The 25,686-nt window shown below is 43.5% G+C and overlaps 1 protein-coding gene across 1 annotated transcript; it reads right to left on the bottom strand.

Annotated features, from left to right (window-relative positions):
- Nucleotides 1–1,989: 1,989 nt before the first annotated feature.
- Nucleotides 1,990–24,601, bottom strand: SLC19A2 (solute carrier family 19 member 2). Its single transcript, XM_066261081.1, has 6 exons — nucleotides 24,209–24,601; nucleotides 14,839–15,441; nucleotides 8,209–8,431; nucleotides 7,166–7,358; nucleotides 6,702–6,843; nucleotides 1,990–2,901 (listed from the first exon to the last, which is right to left on the bottom strand). The coding sequence occupies exons 1-6, from the start codon at nucleotides 24,410–24,412 to the stop codon at nucleotides 2,773–2,775; spliced, it is 1,494 nt and encodes a 497-aa protein (XP_066117178.1). The 5' UTR covers nucleotides 24,413–24,601; the 3' UTR covers nucleotides 1,990–2,772.
- Nucleotides 24,602–25,686: the final 1,085 nt, after the last annotated feature.

Below are 25,686 nucleotides of genomic sequence, written 5' to 3'. Positions count from 1 at the left end.
TTCCAGGAAATGATGAACAAATGATTCTCAACTGATGGCAAGAAGATGCTTCCCTGGGTATCAGAACATTTGGGGCTGGAACAGAGGCTAGGAAGTTTCAAAACAAGATGGTAGGCCCTGGCCGGTTGGCTCAGCAGTGGAGCGTCGACCTGGCGTGCGGGCGACCCGGGTTCGATTCCCGGCCAGGGCACATAGGAGAAACGCCCATTTGCTTCTCCACCCCCCCCCCTTCCTCTCTGTCTCTCTCTTCCCCTCCCGCAGCCAGGGCTCCATTGGAGCAAGGATGGCCCGGGCGCTGGGGATGGCTCCTTGGCCTCTGCCCCAGGCGCTGGAGTGGCTCTGGTCGCGGCAGAGCGACGCCCTGGAGGGGCAGAGCATCGCCCCCTGGTGGGCAGAGCGTTGCCCCTGGTGGGCGTGCCGGGTGGATCCCGGTCGGGCGCATGCAGGAGTCTGTCTGACTGTCTCTCCCTGTTTCCAGCTTCAGGAAAATAAAAAAAAAACCCAAAAAACAAAAAAAACAAAAAACAAAAAAAAAACCAAGATGGTAGCTTCTGCCCTTGACTTGATTGACTGACTTCCTTTATTTTTAAAACTCAGTTAACATTGAAGGGAATGTGGGTCTTTTTGGTTTCTAAAAGAAAGAATGCTTCAAAAACAGAGAGGGGAGGTATCAAGATGAAGGCCAAGAAAAATGAATTGTAGTGCTAGAAAAAAAATAGGAAACCAACAGAAGTAGGGGAAGAGTCAAAGGTAAAAATTACATAGCAAGAGAAGAATAAACAGGATGAGAGGTTAATTAGGAAGGTCAGGTGAGAGGAAGTCTTAATATGAAATGGGTCTTAGGAGAAATTATTAAAAGGTTTAAAAGGGTAATACAAAGGTCCCATTAAAGCAAAAGATAAATTTAATTTTGACTGAAAAGGGAACATATTGTAAAATATTTATTCAATAAAAATAATTTTATAATCTATACAGAATTGAATAAAAAGTACAAATTATCTCCACTTTGCAAAACTGCATACAGTACAACTTGCAAATAGGGCTCAGCATCCTACAAACACGACCACACACGAAGATGTGAACTTATTACTGTCTTATGTAAAGTGCCACCGACATTGACTTAAATTCCCAGGGAAACAATGTTTTGGTAACATGAAACATTTGATTGTACCACAGTCCATTTTGTTTTTTAAAAATTAAATAAAATCCCCTTGTTCGTTTCAGAGTAAACAATTCCCTATGTCACAAAGTAAAAGATAAAATGTAAAAATGAGACACTGCTACTTGAATGACATCACGTCCCTTTCCCTTGCTTAGCTAGTGTTCTTTTCCTTTCTGTACATCCTAAAGAGAGGTTGGATGGAAAATGACCTCGTTGGTTATTCATTTGCTTCTAGAGTTCTCACTTAGACCAAGTATGTCAATTTTGCAATCTTGACACTATTATCCACAGTTTAGCTGTGACATTCCAAAGAAGCAAACACCCTCCAGCTGAAAGCGGCCACCCAGATTCTTTTCAAGATAAGGCAACCATGTTGGCTTTAAAGTAGTTTTCACGTCTCACATATTTTAGCAGCCAACTTGGTAGGTAGGCTGATCTGAGAATTAACTGTATACAGAATAATTTTTTTTTCAAGTACCATGGAAATGGAATCACTAGCAGTTGTTATTTTAAGCAAATATTCAAGATGATCCACCCTTCGATGCAAAGGCAGATTTAATGTACAAAATGCAGGAATCTTGTTTATCCTGATTCCTGTCCCACTGAAATAATCGAAAAGAGGCTCAGTTTGTGAAAAAGGCCTTGGAGTCATCCAACTCCGAATGACACCTTTACCTCGGATAAGAACAAAAAAACTATAAATGGGGATGAAGTCATTTAAAAATAAAATCAAAATGTTCTCATTTTATTTTGGAAACAAAAGGGAATGCAAATACAGAGTGGGCTACTTCTGTCTTGAGCCCATATTCTAACTTTTCATCATGGAATTAACAGTCCTTCATACCGAAGAATAAAAGACGAGAAAACCTACCTTGTATTTTCTGATTAGGTTTCTTCAATGAGATGATTAGCAAGCTTCAAAACTTGCCTTATTTTCTAACTAAATGAGCTTCTCTGGGAAGCATATAATGAGTAAGGCAAACATGTACTTCTAATAAAAATCTACACAAATTCCTGTCAAGATGAGAACTGAGAACATTCATACAATGAATTTTTTAAAAATAACTTATTAGGAGTGACACCTACTCCTTATAGGACAGGACACCAAACCAGAGCAAATATTGCCTGTGTAGTTCTCATCTGCAGAAACACAAATGCATGTGAGGAACACAAAATGAGAACTAAGTTGAACAGAGGCAAGTGCTGTTACAACATATTTCATCTGTGGCCCGTGAAGCCCTGGTCCCACCGGGCCACACTTCTGCTAATCAGATATAGAAGTACTTGACCTGTGACACACCAAGCTCACTGGCTAGCAAGTACACAACACCATGTACTGTCTGACTGCTTGGGATGACTTGGTTTTCAAAATCAAGTTCACTTTTTCATCTGAAAAACATCATCCTTAAATAAACCACAAAATGAACTTGACTTCTGCTCCTCTGACCATGATTATGTCCCTTTAGGAACACAGGAATAGTCAATTGGCTGCTTGGAAGCCATGAAATGCACATTGATAAATATATGTTTACACTTTGAAAAATTAAATGCATCCAGGGACCATGGCTGCGCGGAGCTCTTGCTATAAGATACAGCTTGTCAGTAATGCATTATGAAGTGGTCACTGGAGAACTTGACTCTGGATCTTCCTGCTTTCGGTATTTCTTCAAAAGAGTGACTGTTCCATTTGCCAGGAAAACTGCAGCGATGAGAGCGAAGTACCCAGCGTAGATCAGGAACTAAAGGGGGAAGAAGTCATTTACATTCTATCAATTATTGGAGCTGTTCTATTAGACGTATGTAAACATCCTCTATAATTAAAAGTAACTCAGTTTCTCAATAACACTTCAAAAAATAGCGCCCTTACCCAATGGGCCAGTTACTGAAAATACCAAGAGGCGGTATAGCGTGGCGGTATGAGAGCCTGAAAGTCAAGTGCGAGTCCTGACTACACCCCTGATTAGCTGTGTGACCTTGACTGAGACACCTTTTATTTAAAGATTTTAGAGAGAGAGAGAGAGAGAGAGAGAGAGGCGGGGTGGGGGAACAGGAAGTATCAACTTGTAGTGTAGCTGCTTCTGGTATGCGCTTTGACTGGGCAAGCCCGGGGTTTCAAACCTTCGACCTCAGCATTCCAGGTTGACACTAAATCCACTGCACCACCACAGGTCAGGCCGAGATACTTTTTTAAAAAAAAAACAAACTGAATTTATTAGGGCAACATTGGTTAACAAAACCGTACAGATTTCAGGTGTACAGCTCAACAAAACATCATTTGCACACTGTGTCCCGCACCCACCGCCTGAAGCAGTCTCTCTGTCCCCTTTCATCCCTGGTCCTCTCCCACATGCCCACCACCCTTCCCTATCACCACACTGCTGTCTGCGTCTGTGTATTATATATATATATATGCATAATCCCTTCGCCTATTTTCACCCAGCCCGAAACACCCACCCCTTTGATAGCTAACAGTCTGTTCTATGTGCCTATGCTTCTGATTCTATTCTGTTTGTTAAATTATTTTGTCAGAAGGTAATTTCTGGGCCTTGGCTTCATTTACAAAAAGCAGTTCATGATCATAGAAGGTAAAGGGATTAGCCAAAAAAACATATATACATAACACACATATACAGACAACAGGGCAGCAACAGCCAGAGGTAAAGGGTGGGGTGGAGATGGGGGGACAGGGGAAAAGGGGGTGGAAAGAGACTTTGCATGGGGCATGGTGGGGCACAGTGTGGTGTGAGAATGGTGTTTATTGAGTGGGACACTTGAAACCATGTTAACACAATAAAAACAAAAACAAAATGCAGTGTCATAATACTTCCCACTTCATGGGTTGTTGGGAAGGGATGAGATCATGTATGTAAACGTCTATTAACAAAATGCTGATCCTGTTGTCACTGAGTCACGGTCTCAAGCTGTAGACTAACAGGCCAATTTCAGAAGATCAAGAACTTTGACTTTTCCCCAGAAGAGGGCAGTAGAAGGTCAACTACAGGTTGGGGCACAAGTAGGTATACAGTTGTTTGTATAGAAAAGAATACAATAATTAATAAATAACAGTAAACTCTGTGTTTCCTACACTCACAATAATAAACCTACTTGTGCCCCATCCTGTATACTACATTATAGGATTATTTTTTATATGGATCTTCCCTAAATGAACTTTCTAATGTGGCTATATAGTTTATCAACAAACATCATCACCACCATAGTTAATTATTTATTTTTTATTTTTAGAGAGGGAGAGAGAGAGGGAGAGAGAGACAGAAAGGAAGAGAGAAGGGGTAGAAAGAAATGAGAGGTGTCAACTTGTAATTGCATTCACTTTAGTTGTTTATTGCTTCTTATATATACCTTGACCAGGAGCTCAAGCTGAGCCAGTGACCCCTTGCTCAAGCCAGCGGCCATGTACTTTTGAGCTGGTGACCTTGGGCTTCAAGCCAGTTATCTTTGGGCTCAAGCCTGCAACCCCACACTCAAGCTGGCAAGCCCGCACTCAAGCAGATGAGTCCCTGCTCTAGCCAGCGACCTTGGAGTTTCAAACTTGGACCTCCGTAGCCCTGGCTGGTTGGCTCAGTGGTAGAGCGTTGGCCTGGTGTGCAGGAGTCCCAGGTTCGATTCCTGGCCAGGGCACACAGGAGAGGTACCCATCTGCTTCTCCACCCCTCCCCCTCTCCTTCCTCTCTGTCTCTCTCTTCCCCTCCCGCAGCCAAGGCTCCATTGGAGCAAAGATGGCCCGGGTGCTGGGGATGGCTCCTTGGCCTCTGCCTCAGGTGCTAGAATGGCTCTGGTCGCAACAGAGCAATGCCCCAGATGGGCACAGCCCCCTGGTGGGCATGCTGGGTGGATCCCGGTCGGGCGCATGCGAGAGTCTGTCTGACTGCCTCCCTGTTTCCAACTTCAAAAAAATACATACACAAAAAAACTTGGACCTCCATGTCCTGGGTTGACACTATCTATCCACTGTACTACCAGTCAGGTATTATATTCTTCTTAAAGTAACTTACTTAATACTTATAAGCTGGTCATAGGTTCAATAAAGAGTAGCTCTTAGTCTTTGAGCCAAGTTTTAAAAAATTTGGATGCCTTTTCTTATAAGAAACCTGTTAATTAATCATGGAAGTTAGTGGCCCTGGCCGGCTGCCTCAGTGGTAGTAGAGTGTTGGCCCAGCATGTGGATGTCCCTGGTTTGAGTCCCAGTCAGGGCTCACAGGAGAAACGCCCATCTGCACCACCTCCCTGCCCCCTTCTCTCTCTCTCTTTCTTTTCCACCCTCTCCTGCAGCCATGGCTCATTCAAGCAAATTGGCCCTGGGCACTGAGGATGGCTCCATGGCCTTGTCTTAGGTGCTAAAATAGCTCAGTTGCCAAGAAAAGGAGCAACGGCCCCAGAGGGGCAAAGCATTGCCTGGTAGGGGGCTTGCTGGGTGGATCCAGTCGGGGCACATGTGGGAGTCTGTCTCTGCCTCCCCACCTCTCACTTAATTAAAAAAAAAATCATTGAAGTTAGAGTTGTAGCACAGTCCACAAAATTCTATTATCCCATATATTTAAGCCCACAATTTGAAACGATGACAGGCATTTAGTTTCTATCCTACCCTCCATCCCTAAAGTGAGTACCTAACCCAAGAGGTCCTGCCGATGGTAGGCGGGCAACATGGAAAGTGGTGAGCGCTCACTCTGCCCCCTTACTGTCCTCATCATCCCCACCGCCCTTTCTGTGGCAGCGACTGCACTGGCAGGAGCCGAGTGGGCTTCAGAGTTAGAGGCTAGATCCTCACTCTGCTACACTGCTGCTGACTCTGTCACCTTAACACTTGACATTACTTAATCCTCAGATTCAGGTTCCCCAGGTCTGGTCCTGACAGCTTTGTAAAATTCTGTATCAAGTCCCTGGCACATAGAAAGCACTCAAGGCACATGACCTATTACAATTATTTCTCTTAGATCTCATCAGTAAAAACAGAATTAATTACTGTGGGTATGCTGGGCCTTTGTATTCTAAGAAAACTAACATGTAAATAGGGAGGAAATAGCAGAGAAGCTATCAAGTGGCCTGAGATGGGGGTGCGACAAGCACTTTCTGATTCACTTGCCCGTCTGGCCAGAGAACAGGGCGGACCCTGCCTGCACACTCGCGCTGCACTGAGGTACATGCAGCCCACGAGTCCTCTGAATCAGGAAAGTGGTCACGCGGCCCTGGCTGTCTGGGCGGATGTATTCCCAGTAGGTCATGTGTTAAAGATCATAATGTGGTTCATCAACAGCAAGTCAGTACCTTGGTATCTGGGTGAGGGGGACTGTAAACAGAGAAGGAAGGAGACCTAGCTGTGAGGTAAAGCAGGGCCTCATCAGAAAGGGACTGCCCCAACATGCTCCATGGGACAAAGAACCACGGTGGGGAATGACTGACGGGAGGGGACACTTTGTATTTTGTATCTGCCTGCACTGTTTGAATGTGTTCATTAGGCATGCTCCACTCTGTCACCCTGATCAAGTCATAACTTCTTTCGTGCCGAGACAGCTGCTCTTACCTGCGTGGTAATTTCCAAGCCAAGGCCACTGCGGTCGACCACAATGAGCGTGAGCAGCGTCTGCAGGGCCAGAGCAATGAAGGTGTTGACACCAAACACCAGGGCGTAGCGCTCCATGCTGAGGTTTGCGGCAATCTGAAAACTTAAAAGAAAGAAAGGAGAATGGATAGAAAAGAATTTCTTCCTGGGTAGTTATAATTTTTACTGTCAACCTCCTTCCCAACCAAGTGGAAAGTATTTTCTTGCTAAGTGATGTAAATCTTATGTGAAATCTGGAACAGCAGGACCGCGTGAACAAGGAAATAAAGGAACCCTGAGTAATGCTTCCTCGGAGAAAACAGGCAATCCAACGCTTTCTCCTATTTGCCTCTTTTAACTAGAAAATTTATAATTTCTTTGTAAAGAAAAAAAAAGGTTTATCCTAACACAACTTTTCCTAATGCTTCTTTGAACAAAATACCTACGTTGCTATGGTGATGAGTAACATGTAGATGATTCTGAAGACAACATAGGACGCGTAGCACACCCAGATGTTACCCACAGTGTCCATGATGTATACCGCGGCGGCGATTAGAAGAGAAAACAGAGACAGGGCCATTTCTCCCCAGGTGGACCAGGATATTTTTATGTAACCAACTGCAAAAACAGCAACAGCACCTAAACACAGAAAGAGACAAGTAATCTAGTTAGTTTGCTAAATAAAATTAAAAAAAAATTTTAATCAGCTTTTTGAAAGCTGTGAACTTATACAAAGAGGGTAGCCTAAGATTATGCAGGGCCTTGAAAGTATGGCAGAAAACGTGGGCTTAACGGAATCAAGACCAGGGGTCCCGCGTGAGGTTGACAGACCAAGTGAGGACAGTGGGCACGGGGGAGGAAAAAGACACTACAGGCCCCGGGACGCTGCTGAGGAGACCGTGCTGAGTGAGGCTGAGGCTGCAGCTGATGCAACGTTCAAAGAACCACCGCTCTCAGCCTGGCACCATGGCAAGACGGCTCAGTTCTCCTCCCCACAGAGGAGCCATGGAGAACAAGGGCATCTCTGCCCTTTGGTAATATGAGAATGACAATGACGGCTAAAATCTACAGAGTGCTTTCCAAGCGCCAGACACAGTTATAAGTGGCTGCAGAAATCATGTAAAACCTTCCAAAAATCTTATGAAGTATGTCAACAAATGAGAAAGGGGCAATAGAATATAACGATCAATGACACAGGCTCTGAGTTCAAATCCTGCCCTTACTATTTACCATCTACATGACCTTGGGCAAGTTATGAACATAGCTGTCCGCAGTTTCCTTGATTATAAAATGGGGATGATGGCTGCACCGATCTCATGGATTTTGTAGGGCTGAGTTAATATACACAAATTATAAAATCAGAGCTCGAAATAAGTATGTGTTTCTTTGGAGTTTCCTCAGATTTGGGAGGGGAGAGAAAATGTGATTATGGTTGACAGCTACCAGGGGACTCGCCCTCCCGACCACCCTAACCCTCAGCACTGCTCACCCAGTAAGGTGGAAACTGCCTCCACACCTCCGTTATAGATAGCAGCATGGCGAGAAGGCATCACCTGCTCCCACAGGCCCTGTGTGTAGTTGATGACTTGAAAATAGCCGCAGGTGGAGAGGGCCCACCACACCGACCAGCAGAGCAGGGGGCGAGAGGAGTAGCATATCAGGAAGTCATTCCACAGAACCTTCAGCACGAGGAGCCGGTCCGGCCGGGGCTCCTGCACAGCAAAGGGAAGAAAGCTCAACCATCACCAAGGCAACCGGACAGACTTGATTTTCTACCTAAGACACACTGCTCTTTTTCCTTGTGAAAACATATATATGTTTATATGTCTTGGCAATTACACTTATCCCCTTGGACCCTGCTTATTTTGATTTCTACTTTGTTTTCCCTTTCTATAAAAATCAAGATCAAACCACCCACCTACCTAAATACTTACTCTTCTTTACCATAATTACTACAAATATGATTTATGGTTCAATTATGGGCTTTATCAACTTATTGTACAATGGCACTGCAATCTCCAGTCTCAACATTCTGACTTCCCTTCAAAATACATTTTAATAAAATTTTTGTTTTGAATGCTCTAGGAGCGTCAGCACAGTTGTATGTAGTCTGTCCCGCAAAGGATGGTACTGTTTAAAGAATGAAGGTAGAAAGATGGTCAGAAATTGCATACTTCAGACCAAAGGAGATGACCTTCCACATCTCCCCACAGTGGCAAACAACATTAAAAATCAGCAGTCCCAAGTAACTATTAAATCACTGTTCAGAGTCCCTCTGTGAGAATCTACTAACTTTACTGCTGACAGACTTACTCAACAGAAATAGTTAAGGTTGAAATCTTAGAAATAGACCAAAATCTTAGCAGCAGTTCTCTGGATAGTGGGGTGATTAGTGATTTTAATTTTCTTCCTTATACTATTTATATTACCCAATATTTATAGGAACTGTTATTACTATAATGAAGTAATAAAGCTACTAGGCTTATAACTGAGTGGATAAAGACATCACTGGGCCATGCATCATCCCTAGACTATGCCCAGAAGTCAGATGAGATTCCAGACACACTGGGACTCCAACTGTATCAAAGGTCTAATTTATCAAAGTTGCCTTTAATTCCTGTGCCCTGCTCAGAACACAGGAAATTTTACTTTTGTGGTGAACATGGAAAGGCAAAGTAAAAAAACCTAGAGGGACCAAAGGGAAGCGACCATGATGCAGCACATCGGAGCCAGGCTGTTACAGGAGCCTTCTGGCCCGGCAATAACACCCCAGGCAGCAGTATGACTCAACGCTCCATTGGGGGTAGGTTACCTGTCTGCATCAGAACCTCCACAGGTAAAAAGATTATTTCCTCCTGCTTTCAGCCCCTTCTCTTTTATTTTTTAATGGAGGTATAATTTACCTATAACAGGGGTCGGGAACCTTTTTGGCTAAGAGAGCCATGAACGCCACATATTTTAAAATGTAATTCCATGAGAGCCATACAATATGTTTAACACTAAATACAAGTAAATGTGTGCATTTTATGTAAGACCAACACTTTTAAAGTACAATAAGTCTCTGAATTCTTTTTAATAATGTTGTTATGCTGTTGCGAACCAATGATGAATAAAGTACTTCTTACCATTAATGTGACTTCTGGTGCTGCATGATTTTGCTGATGGCTTTGTAGTCTGGTTGATACATGGTGAGGTTAAGCTTCATGCAGGCGTTGAGACTTCCAACCGTTAAACGTTATCGTAGGTTGGTCTTAACGTTCTTTAAATGTGAGAAAGACTGCTCACATACATACGTAGAGCCAAACATTGTCAGTACAGCAATATTCACACGCTGCAGAGCGTGGTATGTGACAGAAAGCGTATTCCAAGTTTTGACAATCAGTTGGTCCGCGGGTTGAAGTTTTTTTCATTTCTCCCACCTGTGTTTGCTCACCAACTCTGCTTGCTGTCGTGCTAGTCTTTCCAAATCTTTATTGTGACTTGAACTTATTCACCCACATGTCTGAGGCCTTCAGGTCAGCAGCTTGTAACTCAGACGGAGACACCGGGGATGTAACTCAGGTTGGCACTGTCCACTGCACACTTGTGTAGATGGGTGATGAACTTAAAAAGACGAGTGGCTCACAAAATTCTCCAAAGCGCGCTTTGAATGACTGCAGATTACAATAGATGTGAAGCCTGCTAGCTGCTGGAGATCAAGATGTTGAGCAGGGTCACTTGCTGTGCATGCATCTTTGAACTCTCTCAGTTTTTCAAAGTGTAGTAAACAACCTGTTTCAATGTCGGTGATAAAGAGTTCCAGCTTGTTTTCAAATGTAAACACTGCTTGTTGAAGGGATAAGACTGTATTTCCAACGCCTTGCATTTTCACATTGAGTTGGTTCAGATGTTCAGTCATGTCCATGAGATAGTAGAACTTCAGGAGCCACTCAGTGTTAGCTAACTCAGGATACTAGACATTTTTCATTTCAAGAAAAGTCTGGATTTTGCTCAGACAAGCCGCAAAGTGGCTGAGCACCTTCCCTCTTGACAACCAATGCACACTGCTGTGCAGAAGCAGACCAGGATAATTATTCCTAGCTTCATCCAGCAGTGTTTTAAACTGGTGATCATTTAAAGCTCGGGCAACAATAAAGTTGACCCCCCGAATGACCAGCGACATCATCTCACCAAGCTGCTCGCCACGCATCTGAACACAAAGCACCTCCTGATGTAGGATGCAGTGAAACTTAGCATGGGTTTCTTTTCATGTTCACGAAGAAGCGCTACGAATCCTGTTTTTCCCCACTTTGCATGAAGCACCATCAGTACACACCGAAGTAAGTTTATCCATCGGTAGATTTTTTTTCTTTAGCGAACTCAGTGTAAGACTTGAATAAATCCTCCCCTTATGTTGTCTCTTTCATAGGCAAAATAGCAAGACTTTCCTCATGTAGTGTGTCACCGACAGCATACCTTGCAATCACACTAAACTGGGATAAATGGCTTATACCTGTTGACTCATCCAAAGTGAGAGAAAAGAATGGTGCTGCATTTATGTCCTTCACTTGTGTTGCCTCAATTTGATTTGCCATCATGATGGTACGATCGTGAACAGTTCTTGCCGACAGAGGCATGTCTTTTATTCGTTTGATTATCTTGTCTTTATCCAAAAAGTCATCAAAAAGCTCATCAGCAACATCAAAATATGAATGTTTTGGCATACTCCCCATCTGTGAATGGCTTTTTGTTTCTCACAATTGCTAAAGCACCAGCAAAGCTAGCTGAATTCCAGTCACCTTGTTGGGTCCAAACACGGAGTTGCTGCTGACTAGCTTGCACTCTGCACAGTAGCTCTTGACATGCTTTCTTCCTGCTGTCCCCTGCTGGATATTTCAATGCAAAAGTAGTATGGCATGTGTCGAAGTGCTGCTTTATATTTGACCGTTTCATCGATGCAACTTTATTATTGCATATTAGACACACTGCAGAACCTGCTCTCTCCACAAAAGCGAATTCCTCTGTCCATTTCTGCTGAAAAGTATAATACTCCTCATCTTTTTTTCTTTTAGCCATCTTCTTCGTTAAAAGGATTTCTGCAATTAGCTAGCTGACTACTTGATTGAAAGGAGGGAAGTTTACTTCCTGACCTCACAATGACCCATGTATGTTACTCATTCATTATCCAATAAAAATTTGGTGTTGTCCCGGAGAACAGCTGTGATTGGCTCCAGCCACCCGCAATCATGAACATGAGCAGTAGGAAATGAATGGATTGTAATACATGAGAATGTTTTATATTTTTAACATTATTTTTTTTATTAAAGATTTGTCTGCGAGCCAGATGCAGCCATCAAAAGAACCACATCTGGCTCGCGAGCCATAGGTTCCCGACCCCTGACCTATAACATAGTTTCACGTATACATGATTCAGTATTTATATACATTGTAAAATGATCACAGTGTCTAATGGACATTTGTCATCATACACAGAAATTTTTTTTCTTATAACGGGAACTTTTAAGACCTATTCTCTTAGCAACTTTCAAATATGTAATACAGTGTTAACTCTCATCATCATGTTGTACATTACATCCCCAGGACTTGCTACTTCTTTTATAATGGGAGTTTGTACCTTTTGACCCCCTCCCCTGTTTCTCCTACCAGCCAATCAATCCCTGCATCTGGCAACCCCCAATCTGTTCTCTTTATCTGTGAGCTTGTGGTTTTGTCTATGTGTTTTGTTTTCTTCCAAGTATAAGTGATATCATATGGTATTTGCCTTTCTCTTTTTGACTTATTTCACGTAGCATAATACCCTCAAAGTCCATCCATGTCGCCATAAATGGCAAAAATTCATTTTTTATGGCTGAATAATATTCCATTGTATGTATATACACCATGTTTTCTTTATCATTCCTCCATGGATGGACCCTGCTTTTTCTGATTTCTACTTTGTTTTCCCTTTCTGCAAAAATCAAGATCAAACCACCCACCTACCTACTTACTCTTCTTTACCATAATTACTACATGTATAATTTATGGTTCAATTATGGGCTTTATCAACTTATTGTACAATGGCACTGCAATCTCCAGTCTCAATATTCTGACTTCTCTTCAAGCTTGTCAGAAAAACAGCAGCATTTTAGGGCTGTACAGCAGCCAAGCCACACTGCTTGCCTCAGGAACAGAGCCAAGAACACCATGGAACTGACCTGAATCCTAATTTTTACCACTGCAGCCAATGGTTCTGGCCACGCTGTCTCCCCAGGGAAAGACTTCATGGAGCACAGTACAAACTGAAGTGATTCTCATATATACTCTTAAATTATGTTTAGGAGTATACTTGTGTAATTCTACACAAATCACTATCTCTGATCCCAACCCTTATCTCTAAAATGAAAGGGCTGATAAGATCTAACATCCCCTGGTAACTTAAAGATGCTCTGATTGTTCTAAGATCTGTGGTTAGAATCACTTCTAACTGCAATTTTATAATTATTCAGCTTATCAAGTACTGACATTTTGCATATGTATGAGCAACAAATATCAAGTTGCTCTGTGACTATAGATTTTAACTCACTAGTAGATTATAAAATCAATTCAGTGGGCAATGACTACATTATAAAAAATAAATTGGATGAAATGTGTCAGGATAAAATATTGTAAAAATCTTTGTTTCTGTTATATATAAAAAATATATATGCCTGTGGACTGGTTGCTATGTAAAATGATTCTTACTAAGTAGTTTCCTAACATGTTCAAAAATATTTAAAATTCACTGTTCAATAAAAATCTTTAGAATTATGGCTATGTTATATCTAATATATATATATATGTACTTATAATACATATATATACTGTATATATATTAATTTTAGCTAAAGCCATTTTATATTTAAAACAGATTTTTAAACAAGGTTCTCGTTTCCTCCTACACAAGCTCCATCAAACGATTATGTGTACGTCTTTCATTCCTTCTTCAATCCTTTGTTGACTCTATAATATCACCTAACAAATCAGAAGGAATCAGCATATCATCTCTACTTAGTTCCTGGTAACTCTGGCTGAAGCTGCTAAAATGTGCCCTTATAATCAGAGTTTTATGGTAAGTGTCACCCAGGCTCTAAACTGTGACCCAAGCTCTTTGGGATAATAACCTAAATTTCAGCTAGTAACAAGAGGTGAAGAATGAGGGAAGGCAAAGGAAAGTGATTTTCAGTGAGGATGCCAGGTGCCCCATTGAAATACTTTGGGTTTAACTCCAGGAGGAGAGCCAGCCAGACAGCCTACGAAGCTTACCGAGCCCGGTTCTAGGTCTGACAAAGCCCGTCTACAAAGCTGGAATGTTAATAGGCTTATTACCAAACAGGTCCCAGGAAAACTAAAACTAATTCGGTATGTTTGGAATGAATCTTTCTATCAGGTTATAAGCCCCTCACAGCTTATAACCTGATAGAAAAGATAACAAGCTTTTCTAAAAAGAAAAAAGGTTGAACGACTGGGAAGGCAGTGACCCTTCCTGGCTGGAGAGAATGGATGAATTACTTTGATGCCATAGCCTCTCTTCTAAGAGACAGCTTCATAGTCACACTTTTAATATTCATTTAATCTTCTTAAATAGCCCTTTTGATTCTCTTCTGTATTATTCATTACTGCCCCACTTCAGCAAACCATCATTTGAAATTAAAATCAGGTAGCTCTGGCACAGAGGAGGAAGAGATAACTCCTAGCCTTAAATACTCTGAGCTTCAATTTGGAAACTGGAAGTAGATACTCATCATTTGTTGGAATCATTTCATCTATTCACTGAGCAGAAATTTTCCGACTGCTCTATTTATATGCTAAGCTCTGGGGATGCAAAGGTGAAGAAGAGACAGCCCCTTCTGTGGCTTCCAAGACATGTCTGACACAAGCAATCGAATGCTGTGCCAGACCAACCTTGAAGGTCATTCACTCCAGGGGAAAACATAACCTTACCTTGAATCAATGAATGAGCCAGCCAACCAACCAACCAACTCAGGATAAAACCTGAATCCACAAGAATACAAGGTCGAGCAAGAGGGGGTTTCCTGTCTGTTCTTCACAGCTGATCTGGGCCCGAGAGTAGCAGCCATGAGACATTTAAGACTGAACTTACCGGTTCCTCTGTGGGAGGCTCCTCCACATTTAGCGGGATTTTTGACTCAACGTCCTCCCACCCGGGCAGGTGGCGAGAAGCTGAGGTGTCAGTAACAATGCCACCATTTTGTACCTTGACACCATTCACTGCCTGGCAGGTGGAGGGAACGTGGTGGAAGAAAAGGCTCTTCTGTGGCATAGGAAGAAACCAGGCCACGGCAAAGGCCACAGAAACACAGGTAAGAGAGATCACGTTGAGGCTGAACAGTGACCAGCCCGCCACAGAGACGAGGATTTGCCCCAGGACAGAGCCCACTGTGAAGCCCACCAAGGTGGCAGTTCTGCTGTAACTTGTGACTTTCTGGTACATGCTCAGGTCCACCACACTGTAGATATAAGAGTAATAGGCGATTTCAGTGGCTGTGGCGATGCCATAGAAGAACTCCAAGAACTGAGTGGCCAGCAGCCCCTGGGCATAGAGCAGCATGAACCACGTGACAATGAGGCTGAACCCCTGCAGCAGAATCACGGGTTTGTAACGGAGGTAGTCTGTGGCAAGGAACACGGGGAACAGCAGCACCAGGTAAGAGTATGTCCATACCGGATAGATTTCATTGAAGACCTGACAGGAAAAGAAGGATAAAAACCCATTAGTCACATCAAAGAACATGGAGTATTCATAACAATTTGTTCTTATAGAGCCACCTGCCAACACCTCAAATACCTCATTTTTATCAGCCAAAAAAATCGTGACAACAGTTCTGAAAATTGTTTGGAATATATTTCCCCATTTAACTGCATCATCCTTTTCTTAAAACCCTCCACCACTCATTAAGGCCTCATTGGTAGGCTTCCTCGCCCTGCAGGAGCTGACAGTCTGTGCACCACAACGTTTAAAGCTCCCTGGATGCCGCTGTATTGTGCCCTCTCTCCAGTTCCCTGACAGCACGGCTTTTCAACCACGGTTGCACATTTCCCATGGACCTTTAAGAACTCTGAAGCCCAGCCATAGGCATTTTTTAAAAAACAACTTCCAGGAGCCCTGGCTGGGTTGCTCAGTGGCTGAAGTGTCAACCCTGCGCACCTAGGTTGTGGGTTTGATCTCCGGTCAGGGCATGTACAAGAAGCAGTTAATGAGTGCACAACTAAATGGAACTAAGTGGAGCAACATGTTGATGCTTCTCTCTCTCTTTCTCTTCCACTTTCCCTCTTTCTGTCTCTCCTTTCCTCTCTCTCTGTCTCCCCTCCCCTTCCACCTCCTCTCAATGAGAACCATTATCTGACAGGTTCTTTAAGGATATACTCATTGGCAAAACCTATAGCCAGCATACTATTTAGGACAGGGGTCGGGAACCTTTTTGACTGAGAGAGCCATGAACGCCACATATTTTAAAATGTAATTCCATGAGAGCCATACAACAACCCGTGTCCCTTATGCATTATCCAATAAAAATTTGGTGTTGTCCCGGAGGACAGCTGTGATTGGCTCCAGCCACCCGCAACCATAAACATGAGCGGTAGGAAATGAATGGATTGGAACACGAGAATGTTTTATATTTTTAACATTATTATTTTTTTAATTAAAGGTTTGTCTGCGAGCCATCAAAAGAGCCAAATCTGGCTCGGGAGACATAGGTTCCCAGCCCCTGATTTAGGAGATACTTGGCTCAATGTCTTGGAAACAAATGTTTCGGAATTCTTGTCACTTCTTTCTTCTAGCCACAGGATAGAGAGCCTTGATCCTATTGCTTGATTGATTAGGATTGATCTGATTTCTCTGAGCCCAGGAATGAAAGGGTAAATTTGTTTACAATCTTGACATTATCTGTGGATGGGAGGATTATGGACAACTTTGATGTCCATTTTACTTGAAAAAAAATAGCACTTTTAGCTGTCATTTTCTTTTAGGTATGTTTTTAATTGAGATATAATAGAAATAACCTTCAAAATGAGCTTTAAACCATTAAGACCCCCGCTAGAGGCCCTGGCCAGTTGGCTCAGCAGTAGAGCGTCGGTCTGGCGTGCAGGGGACCCGGGTTCGATTCCCGGCCAAGGCACATAGGAGAAGCGCCCATTTGCTTCTTCACCCCCCACCCCCTCCTTCCTCTCTGTCTCTCTCTTCCCCTCCCGCAGCTAAGGCTCCATTGGAGCAAGGATGGCCTGGGCGCTGGGGGATGGCTCCTTGGCCTCTGCCCCAGGCGCTAGAGTGGCTCTGGTCGCCGCAGATCGATGCCCCGGAGGGGCAGAGCATCGCCCCCTGGTGGGCAGAGCATCACCCCTGGTGGGCGTGCCGGGTGAATCCCGGTCGGGCGCATGCAGGAGTCTGTCTGACTGTCTGTCTCTCCCCGTTTCCAGCTTCAGAAAAATACAAAAAGAAAAAAAAAAAGAAAAAAAAAAGACCCCCACTAGAATTTCAGTGTCATCATTTGCTGTGTGATCCTAGTCAAGTTTCTTTTAGTTCCCATTGGACTTCATCTCCACTATCAGTAAGAGGTGTAAGAGCTAGACCACAGGGTCATTTGCTGCAAGGATGAAATGAGAGAGTACATGTAAATCACTTACTCCATTTTATTCATAGGTCTGAAGACTTGAGGGCTGAAGCAAACATACAGACCATTTGGATCAATACAAATTAGCTAAATTAACTGACCTGTTTTCTCCATTCTTCCAATAACAATCACTGTAGCTGTTGTTTCCCTCCCCTTATATGTGCCCAATGTCTAGCAAGGTCTAGACCAGTCAGTTTTTAAAGATCATGTCAACTTCTTCATCAGTGGCCCCAATATTAAGTGCTTTATGAAAGGTTGTCTTGGTTACTGGCTAATTACTTTTCAGGGGAGCACTGTAACCCTGGGCTTTGACAATCTAAGTCCAAGGGTGACTTTCTCTTTAACTCATGTTTATTTACCTCAGTTCACTCAAGTATAAAATGGGCTAATTGTTGTAAAGTTTAGAGGAATGATAAACAATTATTGTAAAATCTTTTGCCAGTGCAGAGCACAACTACAAAAGTAAAACATAATCTAAAATACATTCCAGACTCGATTTCTGTTTCTGACTGGCTGAACACCAAGTAATTTGTCTTATAGCTTTACCCTTCATGAATTCTGATCTAATTCATGTGAGTCACTTAGCAAGCTCCACTTGATCAAGAAATATTCTTGCACCTGAATATGTGCATGAAAGAATAATCAAGAACTATAGAAATGATTCTTATTCAAAAGTGTGGAAATTTTAGCAAGTGAACAAAGTACACTTGGCTGGCTGGCTTAACCACAGTGTGAAATGAACCTCAGTAGAAAACCAAACAGGCTAGGGTGCCTAGAGATGACAGCCAAGAAGAGTGAAGGCTTCCCTACAGACTTCTCCCAGTTGTGTTCCATTAACAACTTCCCACTCCTTTTGCCTGTAGTTTTACAGATCCTATCCTACAGTTTTCTTAAGTTTGAAAGTGCCTCCTTGGTTTGACTCAGCATGTTTCTTCTTCACCTTCCCATTTCCCCAACATGTTTTTTCCAACATAGCACCACTAAGCTATTAGCCATCACACCTTTCCTTTAAAATACCCTCCACTGCTTCCTTCAATACCCCATGGACTTTTGTTTTCTTCCACAGCCCTTTGGACTTTAACTGACTTCTTCACTCCAGTGATATGCTCTGTTATGTACAAGAGACATGTTATTGATACATACTTTTCAATAATAGTTGTCCCAAAATGATAAACTGCCCAGTTTTCATTACAGAAATCTTTTAATTACCAATTTAAAGTGTTCGTACTTATAGGTCTGTTTCTGTCTAATACAAAAAAACCACAATATAAATAATGAAGATGAGGAAAAGCAATATTGCCAGAGCTGCAATGCCAAGTAGAGATAAATACAGGCAAGGATGGGGGGTGGAGACCAGAGGGCTTCTCCTTAATGTATTCTAAGTAAGAAATCTCTGCTCTGAGAGAGTACCAACTCAGGATGTATGTCCCCTTCACAGTATGACCAGCTATTACAGCAAATCTCTACTGAGGAGCGTTGCACTGTGCAGTTCACCTACCTTCATGGCCCCACTGAATCCAAACCTCTCCATTTCATTACCAATGTTAAAATTTATGCCTGTCATCCCTATTTTACAAATGAGGAAACCTAGCCTCAGAGGAAGGTTAAGCAAACTGTCCCACAGCTAATAATTGGCTGAGGGAGGAACTAAACCTAGGTATCCACATTTCAGTTCCTCATTTTTTCAATCAGAAAACTGTTATTGATCATCTACCGAGTTCCAGGGTTACTTCCAATGCCTGCAGCAGCTTTTCAACCTGCACAGCAGTGCATTTACAGGGCATTGATGAGGAGATAAAGACCACATCCCCACAGGTCAGCCATTGAGTTTCCAAGACAGGATTCCTTCCCTAGCAACGTCTCCAAGGAGAAGCTGTCGCACAAGAAAATGCTTCTTTGATGGACAATTTGAATCTTGAAGGGAAACTTTCTAATGCAAAAATCCATGAGTTACAGACACTATTGTCCAGATTTTGGACCACACCTTATCTCAGGTAAAATCTGCCCTGTGAGCAAAAGGAATTGATTTTATCCCAAAGTACCTGTCAGAGCTTGTGTGGGCTTTCCTCTGAAAACAAATGCTCGGTTTGAATTTCTAATTCAGATTTAGACTTTATTTTAGAATCAAGTTTCAATTAAACAAGTTAATAAGCACAATTTGCACAACACTGTTTTCAAGCTGTATGGAGATTACAAAAAAAAAAAAAAGAAAGAATAAAGTGAAGTCTGTTCTCCAAGAGTTCTGAACCTAGTGAGGAATACAAGTACATACATTATTATTGATTAGAGAGGCAGGAAATATGGGGTTCCTTCTGTGAGACAGACCTTCAAGGATGAGGAAGTTGGAAGCTAACAGAAAGATGTCAACAGATATGTATGGCAGAATGATTCCAAGCTGAGACCCCGTCTTTGGGTACTGGCCAGCAGAGGAGACTGGGGCTATGCTGGACTTCTGACTCTGGGATGAACGTGGAGATAGGCATGTGAAGAAGGCAAGGAGAAGGACAGACAGTGGGAGGTAAGGCTGTTACAGAGGTAAGAGCCAAATTCTGAAGGCTCTGAATATAGCAGAGCAGGTAGAATGCTTTAAGAAAATCAAAGAAAGATAGTGAATGTCTATCAAATCGCTTGCTAAAAAAGACAAAATTATTTTAAAAAATTGGAGTTAAAGAGCTCTATTTATTTTATTAACTATTTGGTTTTCCACTTCTGGGATACAGTCAAATTTTAATGTTTTTAAAAATGATAAAGTTGTACCTAAAAAAGGTTAATGTTTTCCCTGAAATCTAAAAAAACATCCTTTGAGAGTCTGTCCTCCCTTTCCAGCTTTTATCTTTAAATAGGGTTAGCAATTGCTCTAAGATGATCCTACGTGGCCCTTCTGGGGGCTTCAAAGGGGGAAATGCAAACTTTAACACAAACATTGACCATGATTAAGCATTCACTTTGCCTAAAAATCATGCTTTATTTTTTTTTTTTTTTTTTGTGGCAGAGACAGAGAGAGAGAGAGAGTTAGAGAGAGGGACAGACAGATAGGAAGGGAGAGAGATGAGAAACATCAATTCTTCGTTGCTGTTCCTTAGTTGTTCATTGATTGATTTCTCATATGTGCCTTGACCGTGAGGCTACAGCAGACCGAGTGACCCCTTGCTCCAGCCAGTGACCTTGGACTCAAGCTGGTGAGCCTTGCTCAAACCAGATGAGCCTGCGCTCAAACTGGCGAGCTCGGGGTCTCGAACCGGGATCCTCCACGTCCCAGTCCAACGCTCTATCCACTGCGCCACCACCTGGTCAGGCTCATGCTTTATTTTTTATTTAACTGTCCATTGGTAAAAGCATGTGCTTGGTCTGGAAGAACAAATTGTTCTATTTATTTCAATTATTAGATTATTTTTTAAAAATCTAAGGTCCCGGAGAAGGTGAACAGAGCCACACTTTATGCAACCAACAGACTCAGCCCTAATTCCGGAGACTTCAGAGACAAATGACACCTTTTCCAAACAGTCACTTTCTTTTTCTTTTTTTTTAAATTATAATTTTATTTTTTTAATGGGGCGACATCAATAAATCAGGTTACATATATTCAAAGATCAACAAGTCCAGGTTATCTTGTCTTTCAATTATGTTGCATACCCATCACCCAAAGTCAGATTGTCCTCTGTCACCTTCTATCTAGTTTTCTTTGTGCCCCTCCCCCTCCCCCTTTCCCTCTCCCTTTCCCCCCTCCCCCCGTAACCACCACACTCTTATCAATGTCTCTTAGTTTCACTTTTATGTCCCACCTACGTATGGAATAATGCAGTTCCTGTTTTTTTCTGATTTACTTATTTCACTTCGTATAATGTTATCAAGATCCCACCATTTTGCTGTAAATGATCTGATGTCATCATTTCTTATGGCTGAGTAGTATTCCATAGTGTATATGTGCCACATCTTCTTTATCCAGTCGTCTATTGACGGGCTTTTTGGTTGTTTCCATGTCCTGGCCACTGTGAACAATGCTGCAATGAACATGGGGCTGCATGTGTCTTTACGTATCAATGTTTCTGAGTTTTTGGGGTATATACCCAGTAGAGGGATTGCTGGGTCATAAGGTAGTTCTATTTTCAGTTTTTTGAGGAACCACCATACTTTCTTCCATAATGGTTGTACTACTTTACATTCCCACCAACAGTGTATGAGGGTTCCTTTTTCTCCACAGCCTCTCCAACATTTGCTATTACCTGTCTTGTTAATAATAGCTAATCTAACAGGTGTGAGGTGGTATCTCATTGCAGTTTTGATTTGCATTTCTCTAATAACTAAAGAAGATGAGCATCTTTTCATATATCTGTTGGCCATTTGTACTTCCTCCTGGGAGAAGTGTCTGTTCATGTCCTCTTCCCATTTTTTTATTGGATTGTTTGTTTGTTTGTTGTTGAGTTTTATGAGTTCTTTGTATCTTTTGGATATTAGGCCCTTATCTGAGCTGTTCAAACAGTCACTTTCTCTTCAAACCCTGTCCTCTTACTCATCAAATGTGCAATAACAGATGTGTGCTATGTTTTTGTTACACAATCAGCAAATATTTCCTGAGCCTGACACCCCTGCTTTACTCCTATGCCCCCTGAACATATTCCACTCACCCTTGAAAGCTCTCTGGTAAGACAGGGCACGTGATGGAACATCCCACAGCAACTCTCTGCTCAGGGCATGTGACAAAACAGATCAGCTTTCAAATATCAACACCGGGAGAATGTTTCTCCCCCTTGCGCTTCTCAGCCAGGCACAGTGCACACACCGATCACATGGCAGTTCACATGAAACTTTAATGGTCAGCAGTTCCCAGCAGTATCTTTTCTGTTTCAGTGGCTACATGTCCAATCCAGGGCTTGTGTTAGATATCCAGGATGATTTTCTCATATTTACTACGGTAATTTTCTTCTTGTAAAAATCATTCTATTCACAAGAGTTGACCCTCTCCATTTCATTACCAATGTTAAAACTTATTAAAATTCAAATATGAATGAATAACCATTACAGTCCCTTGTGGACTGAGGCATAGATTGAGATATAGAAGATCCAAAGTTGGGTAAATGTCAGTGATACCTGCTAGAGGTGAGACAATGGGAAACTCAAATGAAACCCTCAATCCAGGACTCAATACTCAACATTTTTTTTTTAAACATAAGAGCAGGAAATTTATTATTTATTTTTAGAGAGGAAGGAAGGAGGAGAGAGAGAGAGAAGCATTGATCTGTTGTTTCACTTACTGCATTTATTGGTTGATTCTGGTATGAGCCCTGACGAGAGATAGAACCCACAACCTTGGCGTATGGGGATGATGCTCTGTCTAACCAACTGATCTATTTGGACAGGGCTCAACACCCAACTTTCAACTCTCTGTTAAGTAACTCTGAAAATGAAGGAGCAATGTGAAAACAAAGTGGGCTAGGAGTAATTATACCCTGCTCTGACCTGTGATGCAGGGATACGGAGTCACTGCTCAAAAGAGGTGACTAACCACTGGGAGAGGAGCAAGGTTTAGATGGGAGGAGTATTTCCCAGCCACTGGGAGGAAAAGTAAGCATGGCAGAAAAGGGCCAGCTAATCAGTGCCTGCTCTTTCACCCTTTGTAGGGCTCGAGAAAGGAATACCAGGCCTTAGCTCTCAAGCTTTCCAGCGTTCAAGGGGCAGGATGTTGAACCTACTTTACATTGGCTTTGTGAGAGCATCCTGAGTTCAGTTCCTTTTTCAGCTCATATAATATCTTTCTTTCTCGAAAAGACAAGTGTGGAGATCGACCATAAGTTTTAAGGGTTAAACACATTTTTAAAATACACAGTGCGCTTCTAAAGGACTTATTAAAAAAGAAACCTTCTCCGGGTAAAATCAACCAGCAAGAAGTTCCTGACCGCGGAGATGGCCTCTCAATCACTCTGAACATCACCGAGGACCAGAAGTTTTGCAAGATTTCACCATATATTTAGGTAGCAAAATTAACAACTGTGAAGCAACCATTCACAAAGCAAGAAACGTTATAATTAAGTGCCAACTCTGTGATACCATCTAAGTATCTGCCTCTATCCCAGGAAGGGGGTGGATGGCAGTGGTGAGGCTGGCCATATCCTCGGGCACACAGCCTCATCGAGGTAGAATCAAGCCAAATGAAAGACGAGGGGTCCTTGCTGTCCTGTACCGTCTTCCTTTGAGCATATCCATTTCGTCCAAGGTAAACACAGGGAGGTAGCAGAAGGAACGGGGTACAGCAGCGGAAGGGCGGGTCATTTCAGAAAAGCAGGGGTTACTCAGCATCTGGCTCCCTATTTCCATCAACAATTTACACTGCTCACAAAAATTAGGGGATATTTTCAAAATGAATAGGAAGCTATAAAATATCCCCTAATTTTTGTGAGCAGTCTATTTTCTAAACCTTTTAGTGCAGCTTGCTGTCTTCACTTTTTTTTTTTCTTTCTGTCCAAAAGATATCCCTCTTTCCCACCCAGCCCCTCTCCCGGGAACTGCTGGACGGGTCTGAGTAGAATGCGGTTCGTCTCAGCCCCCGGACTTCCGACTCTCCTTCCAGCCCTTCGCAGAAAGCGTGCCCCATAAATCCAACAGGCAGAAAACCAGCCCGGATTAATGCCGCGCCTAGCACGGAGCTGCCTCCCACCTGGGAAATGTCACAAACCTGCCCCAAAAGGCTCCCGTTCACCTTGCTCCTCCCTCCCCTCCCCTCCCCTCCCCTCCCCTCCCCTCCCCTCCTCTCCCCTCCCCTCCCCCCTCAAGACCCGCATCCCCTCCGCACACTTGCTGCTGGCCTGCCCGCCCCACGATCCCGATCCGGCTCCGCGTGCGTACCTCCCTCTCTGTCAGGTTCTTGTCCGGTCCCAGCAGGTAGGGGGTCAGGAAGGGCTCGGATGGCCTGAGGCTGGCGAAGAAGCCGTAGGCACACAGCAGCGAAGTGGGCAGGAGCCAGCACTCACGGGGGACCCGAGCCGTGCGCAGCAGCATGGTGGCGGCTGCTGCCGCCGCACGCCTGGACACCGGGCCGGGCACATCCATCCGGAGGAGCGCGGAGAGGCAGACACCCGGCCCGGGCCCCTTTCTCTTCTTTATTTCCGCCGGGGCCAACGGGAGTGCGTTGCTAATGTTGCCCCAGCGCCCACCCCACCGGCACCTGTCACCACACGGCGCGGGCCCTGTGGTCCAAGGTGGCGCGCCAGACTGCTCCGTGCTCCAGGGCCTCACAAGGGGGACCTGCGCTGTGCGGCAGAAGAAAAAGGCCGGCTATAAGGCCCGCCCTCCGTCACCGCCTCCAGGAGAGAGCCAATCAGCGGAGAAGTCTGGACTCTGCCTTCGCTTCCATTGGCCGATGGCGGCACGCCAGACCGCTGACGTGCACAGGGTTGGAGGAGTGTGGTGGGCGTTTGTATACACTCGGTCCGAACATGGATTCTGTGGCGGCGGAGTCCGCTGGTCTGGTCGCATGGACAGCCGTCAGCTTAAGGCCCTGGTGGGCTCACTTATCCTCCATTCTGCCGCTCACCTGTAAGGGGCGCTCAACCTGGGTCTAGTCATTACGAAAGAAGGGCGCCGCTTCATACCGGCAGCGTCTCACTCCCAGTCACCGCCCCTCTGGGCGTCCATTCGGATAGACTTCGAGGGCGGGCGAGGTTGGACAAAAAGTCAGCCTCGGGGCAGGGGGTCGCTTAACCCTGTCCTCCCGCTGCTCTCGGGTTTTCAGTTGTCCTGAGTTGCCCGAGAAAGACACCAGAAGCCCCGGAGCGTCTAGCACGAGACCAAGCAGAGGCAAAGCTCGTGAAATAGTGTGAGGAGAATGAACCAGCCATTCATTTAACAGCGGGACCTCAGATGGAGTGCTCACGACAGGGATTTCTCTCTATTTGTGTCACTTTTTGCAAACAAAATACGAAGAGAACAAATGCATACCTGAAAGCCGTGGCCTGTGTTTAAAAGGAAAGTGGGAAATTCTGAATCGTTAAAGTGATCGCAAAATACTACTCATCCCCCCCCCCCCCTCTCTCTCTTTAAGATGACTTGGCATACTTTTCAAGGACAAAGCATGACAAGAAGCCCCAGTGTTTTCTATTCATGTAAGCCTCTTTCTCTGACGCCCAGCCAGCCTTCTTCCCAATCCTTCCACTGCAAACTGCTTAGAGCACTTTCTTCTGTGCAGATCCTGCCAGAAAGCTCACTGAAAACGTTTTTGAACTTTCTATTTTGCTTTAATGTATGCTACGACCCATCTAGCTCAATTTTCCTCCTGCATAAAAGCAAAAGACACTTTTTGCACAAAGAATGCTTTTTGCAATCAG

Source organism: Saccopteryx bilineata, chromosome 2, assembly GCF_036850765.1.
Source record: "Saccopteryx bilineata isolate mSacBil1 chromosome 2, mSacBil1_pri_phased_curated, whole genome shotgun sequence".
NCBI classification, from domain to species: domain Eukaryota; kingdom Metazoa; phylum Chordata; class Mammalia; order Chiroptera; family Emballonuridae; genus Saccopteryx; species Saccopteryx bilineata.
The sequence above is the reverse complement of the archived record's forward strand: the minus strand, read 5'-3'. Positions and strand labels throughout refer to the sequence as shown.

Bases quoted from the DNA above. Each gene is read 5' to 3' on its own strand.
- SLC19A2 (XM_066261081.1), bottom strand. From the start codon at position 24,412: ATGGATGTGCCCGGCCCGGTGTCCAGGCGTGCGGCGGCAGCAGCCGCC. The intron at 8,432-14,838 runs GTAAGTTCAGTC...TTTGCTGTGCAG, and splicing joins AGCCTCCCACAGAGGAACCG to GAGCCCCGGCCGGACCGGCT. The intron at 2,902-6,701 runs GTAAGAGCAGCT...TTCCCCCTTTAG, and splicing joins GCTTGGAAATTACCACGCAG to TTCCTGATCTACGCTGGGTA.